General features: G+C 38.9%; 1 protein-coding gene across 1 annotated transcript in view; it reads left to right on the forward strand.

Moving 5' to 3' along the window:
- CSMD1 (CUB and Sushi multiple domains 1) overlaps nucleotides 1–16819 on the forward strand; it is a 1810668-nt gene extending 1793849 nt beyond the window's left edge. The window contains exons 64-70 of the mRNA XM_023517585.1: nucleotides 446–625; nucleotides 1895–1939; nucleotides 4774–4935; nucleotides 6584–6696; nucleotides 7468–7555; nucleotides 12552–12684; nucleotides 16525–16819. Coding sequence (XP_023373353.1) covers nucleotides 446–625; nucleotides 1895–1939; nucleotides 4774–4935; nucleotides 6584–6696; nucleotides 7468–7555; nucleotides 12552–12684; nucleotides 16525–16684 — 881 coding nt within the window. The 3' untranslated portion in view covers nucleotides 16685–16819. The remainder of the gene's footprint in view (nucleotides 1–445; nucleotides 626–1894; nucleotides 1940–4773; nucleotides 4936–6583; nucleotides 6697–7467; nucleotides 7556–12551; nucleotides 12685–16524) is intronic.
- Nucleotides 16820–17830: the final 1011 nt, after the last annotated feature.

The following is a 17830-nucleotide window of genomic DNA, read 5'->3' on the forward strand; positions in this document are numbered from 1 at the left end:
TATTTGATATAGAATATACTTTACAGTCTCATTTATTCCTAAATTACATTTTTAAGGAAATAAGAATTGCTAATATTTTAATTGTTTAGAAATATGTATCAAATTTTTACCAAAATTATTTAATTGAATAATATATTTTCTACTTGCCACTGGAAAAGAAGTATCAAGACTCATTTCTGAATATGTGCCAGTCTGTATGAGCTTAATTGTAAGACAGGCCTTTAAGGATTTGTAAAATAGTATTTTGAAAAATTATATATGTAGTGTATCAGAAGTGTTTGCTTATTTCAGAACTTTGATCTCCAAATGTGTAAAAATATATATACTAACTTCAAAACCATTGCCAAGATCTTTTGCTCTATTTATTTCTTTGGATACATATGGCAACTTTTTGAAAAACAAAGTCTCACTGTTTCTAATAATGCTTCACTCAATGCTTTTTCAGCTCACGCCTGCAGACAGCCGGAAACCCCAGCACACGCGGATGTGAGAGCCATCGACCTTCCTACGTTTGGCTACACCTTGGTGTACACCTGCCACCCAGGCTTCTTCCTTGCTGGTGGATCTGAGCACAGGACGTGTAAAGCAGATATGAAATGGACAGGGAAGTCGCCTGTTTGTAAAAGTAAGTCATTGATCAAGGAGTGGAAATGCCTGCCGAAAGAGCAAGGAGCGGTACCAGCTGCCCGCCAAGCTGTGTCCTAGTTTTAAGTTCCTAAGTAACGGCATGATGGACGCAGTGCTGTCATCCTGCCTAAACTGTGCCTGATGTGCGTGAACTCCATGTGTGCGCATGTGCATATCGAGTTTGACACAATGGTGGCACAGCTAAGTAAATACACAGATTTTATTATTTGCTAATTTCATTTTAAGCCAAAGGGAAAATAATAATATATGCTATGTTTTCAGAAAGTGTAATTCTTAAAGATGGAAATGGGTAAATACCACTAAGTACCTAGAAAAAAATATAAATTGAACTTTCTGTTTAATTTTTAAGACCACACGCTGTTTGGCAGAATGTAAATGTGTGTGTTTCTGACGTTGACACCCCTTTTTAAATTTTTTAAAGCAATTAACCTGGAAACCATGCATTAATTAGTCACAAATTTGAGTGTTTACAAATGCGAGTAGTAAGTCTGGCTCTGATTTGATGGTGGCTAAGTCTTCAAGTCCCCCCACCCCCAACTCCCTCACCTAATCTACAACTGCATGAACTCTAAACAGCATGAACAAAACTTCCAGGATGTGACCAGTACAGAGAATCCAGGCTCGTTTCCTGGGGCTTACTTGCAGTGCTCACATTGGGGATTTTTAAAAAGAGACTTTTTGTTTCCCTTGCCCTTCCCTATCAGAACAAGAATGGTGCAAACTTTAAAAATGACACTTTGTGATTTGATTCTAGCTATAAAAGCTAAGAGATTAAGTTAAAACTAACTTGATTGAGCAAATGAAACATTCTGTAAAGGAAACACTCTGATGTCCTTAAACAATTTATGAATTCATGGATTTGGTGGAGGGATTGAAGAATTAAGAAGGATTGTGACATCTTATTTTCAGTTATTACCTTTTAGTTCAGGGTAGGATGTCCCAAATAGGGTATCAGAACATTGACCTAAGCCACCCTATTTGCAAGGCTCTCTGTTGTAACACTTTACGTGGAAATACACCTTAGACAGATGTGTATTGAGTTCTCATCATCCAACTTGGCTTTCCCACAAACACAAAGGATATTCTGCTGTGAATACCTGGGTTTAAAATGTATATATGCGAGGTATCCATATTTTGTACATTGAAAAATCTGGAGAAAGGACAATTGCTTCAATTTGACATTTTTTTCAAACTTATTCAAAAAATAAATGTTTTTGAAAGTGATAATTTGTCTTTTTACTTGTAGGTAAAGGAGTGAGAGAAGTTAATGAAACAGTTACTAAAACTCCAGGTTTGTATACCAGAATAGTTATAGATTTCAATCAAATAAAATGACTTGTTCGCTACTATACTTTGTGCAGTGAATCAATTTCTAACATTTAAATTTCTGAATACATCAGCCCATGGCAAGGTTATAAATGTTTCAATTATTTAAAACACCAGGCCTACATAGATTTATATTTTTTCACAACATGGTTTGTTAATGAAATAACATTACTTCACTTAAAAGAAAAATATCTTTGTTGTTGTCAGGCAGTTTCATTAAAAGGTGCTCTAGGCCCTTTACAGGGAGAAATGGACCTCGAGGGTTGACTGTGCCCCGTGGTATGATGGAGAGCCTTGTAAAGAGGGTTGCAATTCCTTCCTCCAGAGGAAGAAGGTCTTGTAAATGAGGCGCTTTGACCACATAAGTTGTTGTTTAAATAGTTAAAATGTGGATCCCCATTCTTTTCCACATATTTTCATAATTTGGACATCCTCTGCCTTCAAGAATGTGAACTATAGGGTTTCTTTTGGGGGGGGGGGTGCCTTGATAAATGCATTATATAGCAATTTGGAAAGACATGATTCTATTTCCTAAGAAAAGTTTCCATTACTTGAAACCATCCGGCATGTTTTTCCGTGTCATAACTTCAGAGACTATTTAAATAACAAAACGTGTCCTCAAATTATGTTACTTTAAGTCACATTGAGTGCTTTTTGTCATTACTATTTTATCAAAAACAGGAACCCTTTGTATATAAGATCATGTGTCTAGTATTTTGTTTATTCAGTGTGTTAACACTGGTTTCTTGGCCATAATGCTCTGTCTAGAATCAAATGTGAAATGAGTATTTGCAATGCTATTAAGTCAGGATTCATGTTGCACATTTAATCCCTAGATTAGACAAAATGTATGAACGTGATGAAAAGAATTTCTCCTGTTTGCAGAATGAAGAGTAAAACTTTGTAATCTTTCTGGACTATCTTATTTAAATATTACTTATAAATCAAATACAAAAAGAAATCTTTTTAAAACAACATTTTCTTCAGTAGAAGGAAACAATCTTCTTTTTGCTGTTGTTGTGTATTTGTTATGTTATTTATTTGCTTTAAGATTTTGAAATATGTAAATACTCTTTTACTAGGTACAGACATGATCATCGATACACTGTTTCTCATTATCTCCGAAGGGAAGTGCTAATTACATTGGTTCTGTATCAAGGTGATACATTCTAACACAGCTCAATCACTTGCTTCTTGCATTACACCCCATGTTGCCTGTGACAGGTGAAATGACGAGAACCCAGAACGATGACCTCTGCGGCATGAACCATGGTCATATTTTGATACACAGAAGCCACCTCTAAGACGTTGATTATACCCTACTCCACCCAGGCAGGCAACCTAAGTGAAGTCCATTAATATCTTCCGATGGGTATATACATTCTAATTAGGGAAAGAAATCTTGATTTATCTTAAACGTGATTAATTTTAGTAAAGGAAAATAAAGTCATTTTGGGTTTCCAGTAAGACAGGGCCTCTGTGATGCTAGGCTGAGTTTTCAGACTGAGCCTGATTAGGAAGACAAAAATGGCCAACTGGGAAAAATCGAGAAGCAGACGTGAAATACACTTTGTCCCGCTCATTAGTCACTGCGCGTGAATTTGCTAAAATGTATACTTGGGCAGAAATGAATCTTTATCTCTACACCTAGAAACTCAAACAATATGTTAGGACCAGTTCGACTTAAAGTAGATCTTTTCTAATTAAATAATGTTAGTGCATCATAGTACAAAAAGCATAGGGACTCTTTCCCCATGGAATGTTTTTTACAGGCTTATCAAAGATCAAATGATGATAAGCGCCTGGGTTCATCTTTTGCTTCTCTATTCTGTTCCATAAATCTACCTCATGTACACAGTCATGATTTAATTAAAAAAAAAAAAAAATGAAAGAGACCAAAAAGCAAAGGGAAATTTAGTGGGACTCACTGATGTAGATGTCTATGCTATCATCCTAATCATTTTTAAATTAATATTGTGAAAATAGAAGAAATGTATACACATTTAACAAAGATGTAAAACATAAGTTTTTCTTTCATAACTGGTAAAAACAAGAAGAACAAGAGAACATTTAATAATCTTTGCAAATGTTCCTGTCTCAGGAGAATTTTATGTTTTAAAAAGACTTTATACCTTGTCTTACTGAATTTAAAAGGCATATATAAAAGAGATAGTTGAGATTACTGAAGCCACTTTTCTTAGTAAGATTGGAATATCCCAAAGAAAGAGAATAAAGTAGAATAAGACAGCCTGCGTGAGAGCATTTCTCCAGTTACAAAACAAAACCCTCAAGAAATGAAACACTTTTGCCTTCATAGGCTGGTTGCACCAAGTGTCCCTTGGAAATGCAAACACTTAGAGGGCAGGGACTGCTGGCAGAGGGGGCGTGTGGGCTATCCCCGGCCCGCTAAGTCTTTCAAAGGGTAGACTTGATATTAGTGAAACACTGGTAGTGACTTTGTGGGTAAGTTTAACGTTTGTTCCTGAGCACATTAAAAACTAACCAAAAATTGGTAGTACCAATTCACCGTGACCACTGGCCGTGGCACATCTGTTAAATTAGGCGGCTTTGGCTTCTAAAATGCTTTTCCAACAAAGAAAGGAATATCTGCAGCACAGCAGTGTTCCTGCCTGTTTCTTTCAACCCACGCACGTGTACGGAAGGTGCTGGGTTATCTGCCTGCACCACCGTCATCCTCTGTGACCTCTCACTGAACAGTACATGCCTTCTGTGTCTGAAAGCGTCTGAATTTCACGTTTGTGTGTGTGCTAATAGTCGTCTGTTTCTCCATTCCGACAGTTCCTTCAGACGTATTTTTCATCAATTCAGTGTGGAAGGGATATTATGAATATTTAGGGAAAAGACAACCTGCAACTCTAACTGTCGACTGGTTCAACGCAACAAGCAGCAAGGTGAACGCCACCTTCACGGGGTCCTCTCCAGCGGAGCTGAGGCTGACAGGTAGGCCTGAGACTGCCCTGGGGGCACCTGCAGGAGCAGAGAGAGACCCACTCTTTTTGTTAATAATTAGTAAGCTGGGCAGCACCTGTGGCTCATAGGAGTAGGGCGCTGGCCCCATATGCTGGAGGTGGTGGGTTCAAACCAGCCCCGGCCAAAAACTGCAAATAATAATAATAATTAGTAAGTCATATTGGCTTCTCACATATGCCATCTCATTTTTGCCTCTTCATAACCATGGTAGGTTGGTATTATTTTCTCATTTTAAAGATTAAAAAAATAAAAACAGTACCGAGAAGCTGGTTTATATGACATATGAAGTCAGGATCTGGGATTAATACCCAGATTTGCACTTCTCTGCACTTTATTCTTTTGATACACTTTTTCTTAACCCATGTGTTCCTCATGAGTTCGCTTTTCTGTTATCCTACAATTAATAAAATGACAGCTCTGATTTATACCGCAGATGCTATCTTAAGCCCTTTATATATATTATATGTATTATTCTCACATTATTTCTATGATTCAAGTACTCTTACCATATGCTTTCTTATGTGCTGATTTTGTTAAAGAAAGAGAAAGAAAATTACGTAGCTTTCCTAAGATGATGCAGAAAGTCATTGAAAGAGGCAGGGTTTGAACTCAAAAGTCGAATCTTGAGCCCGTAGTCTGATCTGAGAAGGGCAGTGTTGCTGTCATGCTTGCATCCAGTATGAGTTTTTAAAAAATCACTCTACATTTTATGTATAGGTATTGTTTTCAGGAGGTTAACTTTAAAGGCTTGAGATTCTCCTTCAGTTATCCACAAGGCATAGCCCTGGTTCTGAACACCAAGAAGCTCAAAAATGTCACCATGTCTCACTAATCAATAGCCAGCCCAGTGATTGATCCTTAGGAGGGTGATTGCACGTCAAGCCCTCGCTGTGCTACCCTACACGTTCCCCAGTCGTACTTCCTTGGGCATGGACACATCTAAAATTAGTGCATGTGTCCTGGATTAAGAAAGACAACATCATTCCAGATGAGCTGCAGGGATGGGCGTGTGAGCTCCGCGCCCCCGCCTGCGTATTTCCTTTCACCTTACACCTGCTAGAGCACAAATGATTTAGACCAGGTACTGAGATCTAGTCATGGGTCAAAATTATCTAAGAATAAAATACATGGGGTTTGGGTATTATGCAAATGAGTCAGATAATATTTCTCTTACTCGAGGGGCTTGGTGAGTTCAAGTCCAGTTAGAAGCAGCTGGATTTGGGGTTGTGGTTTCAGTCTCTTTTAAAACATCGTCCCATCCTCAGAAGTGAATAAAATGTGGATAAAAAAAATTCTGAATTTTTTAATTAGCAGAATTGAATACATATTACTTTTATTCTTTCTGTGGGGTAAAGATGTTGAATTTAGTGAAATGTGTTACAGCCATTCAAGGTAAACAAGGATTTAATAAGACACTTTTTCAGAAACCAACAACAAAAAAAAGGAGGTGCTGAAGCTGAAGTCTACACATAAAAATAAAATTCTTGCTTGAGTTTTCTGTTATCTACAAGTTATTATCATCTCTGTACGATGTTTCAAAGCCAGTGGATTAAATGGGTAAATTACTACCTCTGGAGAATTCCTCCCTGCTGAGCCCGGCCAACTGATCTGTTCACAGGAGTTTATAAGAAGGAGGAGGCCCACTTGCTTCTGAAAGCTTTTCAGAGTAAAGGTCCAGTGGATATCTTTGTAAGCAAGTTTGAAAACGACAACTGGGGGCTGGATGGCTATGTAAGTATTTGGGTGAGGTTCGTTGGGGAAGGGCTTTCTAGAAATCCTCTGTCTGAGTGGAGGGTGGCCGCAGGCTGAGTTCTCCTGAGCACAGCAGGCCGTTTGTTCCTGGGAACCCAGCTGCCCCTTCTGGACAGCAGGCCCATTTTGTCCTTTCATTTTATAATGGAAGGAACTGGGCCTCTGAAGTGAGAAATGGGGCAACAGCAAAGGGTCGTCACCATTAGAAACAAAACAGACCCTGAATCCAGGTTCTGTGCTGTTAGCACCAGATACCACGCTAAGAGTGGTGCAAGCCCCAAATGTTCCAAGAGCATTGGGTGACGACTTGGAAAGTTTTGGAAAAAGTAACTTCGAGTCCTTCTTATACAAGGTAACCGTGAGCTTGAGGTGTAACTTGCTATGTGCCTTCGGGCAATGCAGGCTCACGTGGTGGGCGCAGGCCGATAGCTGTGACCGAACGTGAGTTCTGTATAACGCAGGTTACTTATCATTTACTGCCTTTGGCCCCACAGGAAGGGTCACTAACATACAAAAATGGTGTAAGCTGGGCTACCATTTCAGGGGTCAAAGGAGAGAGCATTTGTAGAAGTTGGTTAAGGATTTGCATATGGATTTCCAATTTTTAACCATAAATGTGTCACTGAATAGAGCCCCCAAAATACCTAATATTTAAGCTATAGTTTCTAAATCTGAGATTGGGCAGTTGTATTTTGATAAAGGAAGGTGTCGCGGTTAACCCCTTTCTGTTTTTCTGTTCCTATGTGTCAGGTTTCATCAGGATTTGAGAGAGGAGGGTTTACTTTTCAAGGAGACATACACGGGAAAGACTTTGGGAAATTCAAGTTGGAAAGGCAAGGTGAGTTGCACTTGAGATACGTTTTAAAGCGATTATCTATCTGGACTGCAGAGAAGGAATGGAAGGAGAGTGGCTCCAAGAGAAACATAAACTTAACCGCAGAGGCTAAAAAGGTTATGAGTAAATGGAAGATTCTCATAAATAGCAAAAGGCACAAGCACAAAGCTGGAAATAATGTTATCAACAGGCCAGAGGTGGAATTAATATGCTTACTGTATCAACAGCTATTAAATAAACGGGAAAACCACAGATGAGACATGATTCAAAGGGTCTAAATTGTATTTCCTGAAGAAACTAACATTCTTTTCTCTTTTTTTTCTTGTTTTTTTCTTTTTTCTCTTTTTTTTTTATAAAATCATAACTGTGTACCTTAATGCAATCATGGGGTATAATGCGCTGGTTTTATACACAATTTGAAATGTTTTCATCAAATTGGTTAACAGCCTTCAGGGCATTTTCTTAGTTATTGTGTTAAGACATTTATATTCTACACCTAGCAAATTTCACATGTACCCTTGTAAGATGCACCGTAGTTGTGTCCCACCTAAAAATAATGTGAAAGTCACTGAGTGTTCAATGAACATCTGAAAGTATCTTCAAAAATATGTATCTATATAGAATAACAAATATATATAATTTTTTAGCTTTCAGAAGGGAAAAGTTTTTAAAAAACCCTTTTGCATTGAAAGTTGAACTAGACATTGAGGTGTTTAATTTTGGTTGATCTGTGAGTAGATAGGCACAATTTACTAGTAATGTTTTATCCAAAAATTCTCTCTAGAATTTTTATTCAGACAGGTGTGGAAATTATTCCTTACATATTCAGGCATGTCCCAAGCAGTTGTTTTTAACAGTTGAACATGGAAATAACTTGTGTGGGTTACACATCTATCACAAAGAATTGTTTCAAAAATAATTTTATGCAATAAAATAAATAGGAAACAATTTATATTCAGTCTATTTCATTAAAGGAATAAGGGTCACATATTGACATGGAAAGATGTTCTGCAAATTACTTAGGTACCAAGGTGGGTCCTCCTTCCTCCTTCACACAGCGCTCTATCATTTGATGTTTACCTTAGGAATTAGAGAAGTAACACCTATGGAAACAACTACTAGATTTGAGTGTTACTATTTGTGATTGTTAAAATTGCAATGACTAGATTTGAGTGTTAATCTATTTGTGATTGTTATAATCTTGGATGAGTTACAACATTCTTGAGCTTCTTTCTTCATCTGAAAGATCAGTACAGAAGATCCCAGGGCTGTTATGAGCTGAAGAGACAACAGAAGCGGCTGCTTTGTACACATCAAAGCTCTTTTTGCACGAAAACCATTAAACTGGTCAAAACCAACATAAAAAAGAAAATGCATTTTGTAATGAGATTAGTACCGTATTTCTCCCAGTTGTAGAATACTGTTAAATATTCATCTTATAAAGAAGAATGCTATCACATAGACTTTTCTACCAGAGTTATCTTTCAGAGAAACACGGGTAAATTTTTGCGATAAGCACCACAGATGAACTTATTTCATAAGCCTCGTATCCAGATCCAAAGGAAAGGTATATCAACCTGTATGTTAATAGACTGAAAAAGAAACAAACAAACTGATCAAAAATATATTTGATCATAAAATATTTGTCTTCCACCATTCCAAACTCAGTATGCAAAATAGGAAAACCGTACATTATAATGTCAGCAATGGGGTATAACAGTTTAAATTGGGTTGATACTATTTTGAGGTAAGGAAATAGAATAAAGCATCCGATCCACACTAATGGTGAGCAGTATTTTTTTTCTCTCACTCGAGGAAAACCCTATTGTTCTCTGCCCTCCTTTCTCCCTTCAGCCGCGCTCTAGTAATTTTGTTTAAGGAAACCCCAGTGAGTTGTAAATGATACTGATTTTACACCCAGGTTCTCATCCATAACCCTGACCCAAGCTGTCACTTTTCTATCACCCATGTTGTTTGCGGTGCCCAATTTCTTTTCAATCTAACAGTATAATAGCTTGCTTTGGCAAATTATCTTTATGCTCATGTGATAATGAGCTTATTGTCAAGAAAAACAATTTGCTTCACAAAATAATTTGAATCCCAAGTAAGTCTCCCATTCCACTAATCAGAGAAGTTTGTGCTATAACAACTGTTCAAGAATGGGGCAGACTTCAAATACGCAAATAATAGTCAAGCTGAGAATAAAATCAAAGCCGCTATACCTTTTACCATAGCACCAAAGATGATGACATACCCGGGAATATGCCTAAGAAAGGGCATGAAAGATCTCTGTAAGGAAGACTATGGAACCCTGAGAAAAGAAATAGCAGAAGAAGTTAACAAACGAAAAAGCATACCATGTTCACTGCTGGGAAGAATAAACATCATGAAAACGTCCTTACTACCCAAAGTGATCTACAGGATTAGTGCCATCCCCATCAAAGCACCAATGTCATACTTTGAAGAACTTGAAAAAATAGTACTTCATTTCATGTGGAACCAGAAAAAAATCCAAATAGCCAATACAGTTTTTTGAAATAAAAACAAATCTGGAGGTATCACATTACCAGACTTTAGGTTACACTACAAGCCTATAGTGATTGAAACAGCATGGCACCGGCACAAAAATAGAAATACAGATCCATGGAATAGGATAGACAACCTAGAGATGAACCCAGCCACATAGCACCATTTGATCTTTGGTAAACTAAACAAAAGCATGCACTGGGGGAAAGAATCCCTGTTTAATAAATGGTGCTGGGAGAACTGGTTATCCACATGTAGAAGACTAAAATTGGACCCACACCCCTCACCGTTGACAAAAACTGACTTTCACTGGATAAAGGATTTAAATCTAAGACATGAAACAATAAAAATTCTGGAAGGGAGTGAGGGGGAAATGCTTGACAACCTTGGCCTAGGAAAAGATTTTATGAAGAAGACCCCCCCGGCAGTTGCAGCAAAACCAAAAATAAGTGGGAACTGATCAAGCGAAAAAGCTTCTGCACAGCTAAGAGTACCGTAAGTAGAGCAAACAGACAGCTTGGGAATGGGAGAAGAGTTCTGCATGTTACAAACCTGACAAAGGGCTGATAACTACAGTCTACACAGAACTCAAATTAATCACTGAGAGAAGAGCAAACAACCCCGTTTATAAGTGGGAAAGAGCCATGTAAAGAAACTTCTCTGAAGACGACAAATAATCAACAAATACAGGGAAAAAATGTTCATCTCTAATCATCAGCGAAATGCAAGTCAAAAGCTCTCTGAGATACCACGTAACTCCAGTGAGAATAGCCCACGTCACAGAGTTCCCAAACTGCAGGTGCTGGTGTGGATGTGGAGAAAAGGGAACACTTCTCTGCTGCTGGTGGGAGTGGAAAGGAAGTTTGGAGAATCCTTAAAGAACTGAAAGTCAACTTCCATTTGATCCCACAATTCCATTACCAGGTATCTACCCAGAACAAAAATCATTTTACCACAAAGACATTTGCACCAGAATATTTATTGCAGCTCAATTCATATTGCAGTTCCCGTAATTGTGGGAGCAATTCAAATCCCCATCAACCCGTGAATGGGTTAACAAACTGTGGCAGGTGTACACCATGGAGTATATTCAGCCGTAAGAAGAGATGGAGACTTCACATCTTCTATATTTACCTGAATGGCGTTGAAACATACTTCCCAGTAAAGTATCTTATGAATGGGGAAAAAGTATCCAATGTACTCAATACTAATATGAAACCAATATATAGACAATTACATGCCCACAGGAATAATCAAACACAACTATGATCTAGCAAGGGGGAGGGGAAAGGAGGGAGAGGAGGAGGAAGGGGGTGGGTGATTGGCGGGATCTCACCTGAGGTGCACAGAGTGAGGGGAAGGGCTCAACTACAACTTGAACCTTATAATTGAAAACAACATAACCTAAAAATTTGTATCTTTATATTAATTTGAAATAAATAAAATAATTTGCATTTCCCTGAAACAAAAAGAATGGTGGCTAAATTCTATTTTTTATGAACAAAAATAAAAATTACCTCTAGTCAGTAGATAAACCAAAGAAAGTGATTGCTATCAAATGGATACCAAAATCAAGTTAACTTGAAAGACAACTTTAATGCTAAAACTTGCATGAGAAACTCAACAAACTTATTTTGAGATGTTTCTGTCTTCCTTTCCAGTGATAAAGATTATGTTTTATCATTTTTTCACATCCTCATAGAAACTTCAATTTTAACATTGAGTTGCATCATTTCTTTAGAGTATTTCTAAACTCAGTGATGAATTTCAGAATCTTCCTAAAATAAAAGCAGATTGCACTGAGCAATTCACATATGAATAATGCAGTGTCATTCATATAAAGAACTATAATATTTATTATCAATGACTGATATTTTTCTGAGTTTGGCCTCAGAACAAGAGAAAATAGCAAATAACACCAGCCTCTGACTACAGACAGAAACATTTAAATGCTTTAAGTTTGTTTTCATGAAAATTCAAGTATCTGTAACTAAAACCCCAAATCAGTGTGTACAGTGACCCTTTTGCCCTTCTCACATTTCAGATGTAAGACTCCGTTTTAGTACCGTTGCATATTAGTAGGAAATACAGTGAAACACCTGTAAATTCATCCCCCAAAGGACTGTAACAAACTGGTCCACACAGGGAGGTGGTCAACATAAGGAACTAGGCCTACTGTGCTGAATTAGGCCTACTGTGGTGCGTGTCTGGTCTATGAAACTTAGGTCTACTTAAGGTGTGGTCAGTGTAGGGAGGTGGTCAGCTATGGGGGTTCTACTGCAGTTTTTTGTATCTTGATCACAAAGTGGATATTACAATTTTTAGAGAAGAGTATCAGTGGGTTCCGTGTGGAATCGCAACTCCTCTTCTTACAGAGATTATACACATACTCATTTATAAAACTTACCATATCTGTTTCTTTCCTGAAGCCTAGCACAGCAAGTGCAAGCTAAATGTGTCTTTTGTCTTCCAGACCCTTTGAACTCAGACCAAGATTCTTCACATCATCACCACGGCACCAGCAGTGGCTCTGTGGCAGCTGCTATCCTGGTTCCATTCTTTGCTCTAATTTTATCAGGGTTTGCCTTTTACCTCTACAAACACAGGTACTGTAAAATTGCATTTCAGAATTTGTGGGTGTGCAGTATGGGTTTCAGCAGTGCTCATGCTACACTCACGCACACGTACATTTTATATTGCTGTGTGCTAGCACCCCTCACATCAAGAGTGCTTCCATGCCAAGGTTTTGGTTGGTGTTTGTTTTCTGAGTTTTTCTTTTCTTTTTTTTTTTTTTTTTTTTTTAGTTTAGTTCTGTTTTTTTGTCCTACTTTTACAGTGGGACAGAGTTGAGTGATAAGAGAATAAATGGCCTGGTTAATAAATAACATGCTGGAGGTGCCCGTAGCTCAGTAGGGAGGACACTAGACACATACCCACAGGCTGGTGGGTTCAAACCCAGGGCAGGCCTGCCAAATAATGAGAACTACAAAGCCAGGCATTGTGTCAGGTGCCTCCAGCTACTTGGGAGACTGAGGCAAGAGAATCACATAAGCCCAGGAGTTTGAGGTTGCTGTGAGTTGTGATGCCACAGCACTCTACCCAGGGAGGCCTAATAAGACTGTCTCAAAAAAAAGAACGAAATAACATGCTTTGTTTCCACAGCCAGCTAGCAGAACGTTGCTGTGTTTTTTCAACCTTCCAGCAGAGGGGTGCACACATGTTCTGTACAGCTGCTTCCAACTCCATGAATTTATATGACTGATGAACTTGTATTGATTTCTGCTTTCAACAAGTAAAAATGTAGTTCTTAATATATACTGAGAAGTGTTAGATGTTCCACTCCTGAAATCTGAATTTCTAATAATTTGCAAAACCAGACAAAAAGGAAAAATCAACTTAATGAAATAAATTATTTCATAGGAGTTTATATGAATGCCAAAAATAAATGATTTTAGAGGAATTACAAAGTTCTTATACATTTCATCTCTAGATGGATAATATATTACCTGGAGCAATCTGACCAGGCCAGACTACTCTAAAAGATTATTTGAAATAGCAGCATTACCTTCAAGTAATAGGAAAAATAAAATTTTGAGCCCTAAAGAAAGGTTAAATATGTTACATGTGTCAAATGTTTATTCACATAATATAGACAGTTCCACTTCATCCTAGTTCAAAAAAAAAAAAAAAAAATACTTGGCCAGTGCCTGTGGCTCAAGGAGTAGGACACAGCCCCATATGCTGGAGGTGATGGGTTCAAACCCAGCCCCAGCCAAAAACTGCAAAAAAAAACTTGTGTGAAATTTTTATTCTTATTATTTTTTGCAGTTTTTGGCCGGGCTGGGTTTGAACCTGCCACCTCCAGCATATGGGGCCGGCGCCCTACTCCTCTGAGCCACAGGCACTGCCTGAGATTGTTATTTTTTAAAGTAATTCATGGACTGTCTTCTTTAAATGTGTGTTTTCTGGAAAGAATGTTTCTTTAGTTATATTGTTTTAACTGCTTGCATGTCTTCACTTTCAGAAGGTTGGTAATGTTCTTACTTAAAAAAAACGTAACCCAATGAAAGAAATTTCAGGTGGCATTTACAAAACTACAGATTGACACATCTGCATTATTTTTAATTTGAAAAAAATAAGTCCTATGCACACAGGTCTGGTGAGCCTGCTCAGGGCTAGTTTAAAATTTAGTAAATGTAGAAACGTATGTCATCACCTTGTCTAATAAAATGCCATAATTAGAAGTTCTCTTCTTAAAAGGATGTAAATTAAAAACGGATCTTTTTTTCACAAGTGCCTGTAGGAAATATAATAGGAGACACACACGATAGAAATTTATAATTCCTAAAAATTCCTTTGTGCTGTCTTGGTATCCACGGTAACCCTGAGGAAAGATTCATTTAAGCCAGCGGTTCTCAACCTGTGGGTCGTGACCTGCAGGAACTATATTAAAGGGTTGCAGCACTAGGAAGGTTGAGAAACACGGATTTAAGCTCTTTTCCTTCTTCTGTTGACATTCCTGAGGTCAGCAGGAAGGGCTCAGGTCATCCTCTCCTGCCCTCATGCCAGGCGCTGGACAGCACCCCTGAGTCAGAGCCGTGTCTCCCTGCACCACCGAAGACTCACACCTTCACACAAGGCTCAGATTAGCTTGTCCTTGAAAAAGATACTCCCGCATGATTATATATATTGGTACATAAATTAAATATGACTTCTGGTTACATTCAACTTTAGCAGGGATATTCTACATACATTTGCTTAAGTCTTTAAACCTTAGAAACCTTCAGTAGTCAGCTGCCCCGATGAAGGTAGTGCTGTGGGAATGCATCTCGGACTGCACAACCAGCTGGGGGCAAGGTTTCACTTGTTTTTATGCAGATTTGGTAACTCTTCTGAGCTAGTGGAAAATTGAAGGTTGTCAAGATTGAGCTTTCTTTCTTGCCAGCACCAAATCCAAAAGGCATCTGGATCATGAAGGAACTCTCCCATCTCGTGGCTCTCAAAGAGGCTGCTGTGACGTCTACATCTGCAGGAGCTTTGAGCTCTGCACTCCTGTGCTGTATGAGCAACCTCAGAATGTTTGGAGAAGCAGGGAACCAGGGCCCCATCAAGCCCATCTCCCCCCAAGTTCTCGCCCCTGCCGAGGAAGCACCAAGCCCTTAGCTTTCTCTCCTCTGGCTTCTCGGTCTCAATAGACACAGACGTTTCATGAGATGGCCTTGTATTTCTCCAGCTAAAACCTGGTTTTGGCTAATTTTGGGGCTGGGAGTTGTGTTCTCTGGCAGGGCCTAAGGTCCTGACTCAGCCCTCTACATGGCTGGGCTGTGCTGGGTCATCTCTCTGGGGTCTGCATTTCCCTAGCAAAGAATAGGCAGCAGTGACTTGTGATCCCAGGGACAGAGAGAGCAGGTGAGCCGGGTCTTCACCTCTTTAGGAAGAGGCTAATTTGTTTGCTAACTTTTTCTGCTAGAGCATTTTCCAAGTTCAATGTCATAGCCCTCTCTGGTCCCAAGCACAGTTGTAAAGCTGGTGTTCTGCCTGTTTCTGGTGGCCATGCATGCCTTACTTCTGCTTTTCTTAATGAACTAAGAAACTAAAGAAAATCTACTAGTGAATAATGAAAGCAGAAGTTTATTTACATCCAATATCAAATTATTTTATTAAAGTTCTGTTTTTTGCTACCTGGTATATTTCTCTTATGTAATTTCTTCTTGAATAAGAAAAAAATAGAAAAAGAGCCAGACCACATATGTTAAGGCCTTTTAAATCTTAAATTAAAAAAGGAAATCCAAAATAAATAAATAAATAAAAATCCTCTAACTCTTTAATCATAGAGTATATGTAAGGGTTTTCTTTTAACTGCAAAATGTAAATAATACTCTAATAATGAATATATCTTCTTTTCTACAATTGATTCTTTCTTTTTTTTTTACATTTTTTTTTACTGTGGATTCATTTTAACTCTCCAGATATAAAAAATCAGAAGTAGTTGTCACTTAGCGCATGTTGGGAGCTTATAATTGTGACTTAGTTCAGTCTTAGCAGGACTACAGGGGAGAAATCATGCTCCCCATCCTTACTTTACAGGGTGGCAGACAGTTCAGTGACCTGAAGCGGCACCCAGCTCATCAGTCATGACTGAGCATGCAACCCAAGATCTGTCTGACTCCGGCCACTGGGATCTTCCCAACTTCCCAGGACATTTACAGGAAGCACAAATGAACCTTTGATTTATAAATGGCTTCATTGTGTACAAACCTCTTTATAATCCCAGCTACTAATTTAGGAGAAAAAAAAAAAAAAGAACTCTGAGGAGTGAGCAGATATGCAAGCCGTCCTGACTTTCCCAGCTTCTGGCTCTGGGGGAGTGTGTCACAGACACAGTCCCAGCTATTCTATTTTATTAAGTCAGGATTCTAATTGTGGGCTTTCTCTTTTTCTTTTAGAACAAGACCCAAAGTTCAATACAACGGCTATGCTGGACACGAAAACAGCAACGGACAAGCTTCCTTTGAAAACCCCATGTATGATACAAACTTGAAACCCACAGAGGCCAAGGCCGTGAGGTTTGACACGACTCTGAACACAGTGTGCACGGTGGTATAGCCCTCCGCGCCCCGGCAGGACGGTTCATAGCCATACCTCTGACGGACAAGCAGTGATTCCTTTGGTGCCATAAACCACTCTCCCTTCCACTTGCTTCGCCGCAGCGACCTTTAACACCGTCCACTGGCACACACGAGCGGGGTTTTCTACTCGAATGCGCCACAGTCTTCACGCGTCTTCATCCCGAAAGTGGATTCTAAATGCCTGGCTGCACCTGCTTGGAAACAAGGCTCCAGGGAGACGGCGGGTCGGCCGACGCTTCAGAGTTCGTGTTTCTGTGTTGCTGGGATGCCTTTCAATGCAATCTTCTGGGCACGTGGATACATCTTTCCTCCGTGGTGACAGAATGGTAGCACCACAATGTGTGCGTGTGCGTGTGTGTGTACGTGTGTGTGGTTTTTTTTTTTAATTAAACCCCATGAACAGGAATATTCTTGAAAAAAAAAATAAAAAGCTTTCCTAAAGGAGACACCTTTCTGATAGAGACACACATACAAATGCTTCACTCCATCCCTCAAGACCTGGCGAGCTTTGAGGACCTCACAGCTCCGTGAGTCATCTCTAGGGACTTGGCAAATTTCCCACTCAGCTGTTCCATCACAGAATTCTTGATGCACAATTTTTGCACTAGCGTGTTATGAGTGACAAAGAGTCTGATTATTTACACAGGGTTTATTCGCACTCTCTGTAGATAAGCATCCCTCCTATTATCAAGCTAATTTCACCATCAGCTTAGTCTGAGTGTTTGGGGCAAGGAGAAAAGGTATGGCACAGATTTTAGCAGGAAAGGTAGTATTGAAGAGATTTATTTTATTATTGCTTCTATTCGCTGCGTTTATGTGTTGAATTCATCAAAGAGGTCCAATGAGAAAAAAAAAAAGGCGCTTTTTAATTCTCATGCGTTTTTTGCCTTCAGTGGCATCACCATCCAATTATTGTCTAAATTATAGGACTTCCTAGCAGGGGGGTTGCATAAATTTCTATTTGCTATGTAAAAATGTGAATAGTAATTTATTTTAGATAGCTCATGGACTTGTGGGTTCCAGCTCACACTGCAGGCTTCCCTTTTGCGCTGTTAGTTTCTGTTTCTTCGACTGCGCCATCACTCTCTGATATTGCATTGAAAGACAGCATACCACAGTGGCA

Source organism: Otolemur garnettii, unplaced genomic scaffold (assembly GCF_000181295.1).
Source record: "Otolemur garnettii isolate 467f Iridium unplaced genomic scaffold, OtoGar3 scaffold00114, whole genome shotgun sequence".
Classification (NCBI taxonomy): domain Eukaryota; kingdom Metazoa; phylum Chordata; class Mammalia; order Primates; family Galagidae; genus Otolemur; species Otolemur garnettii.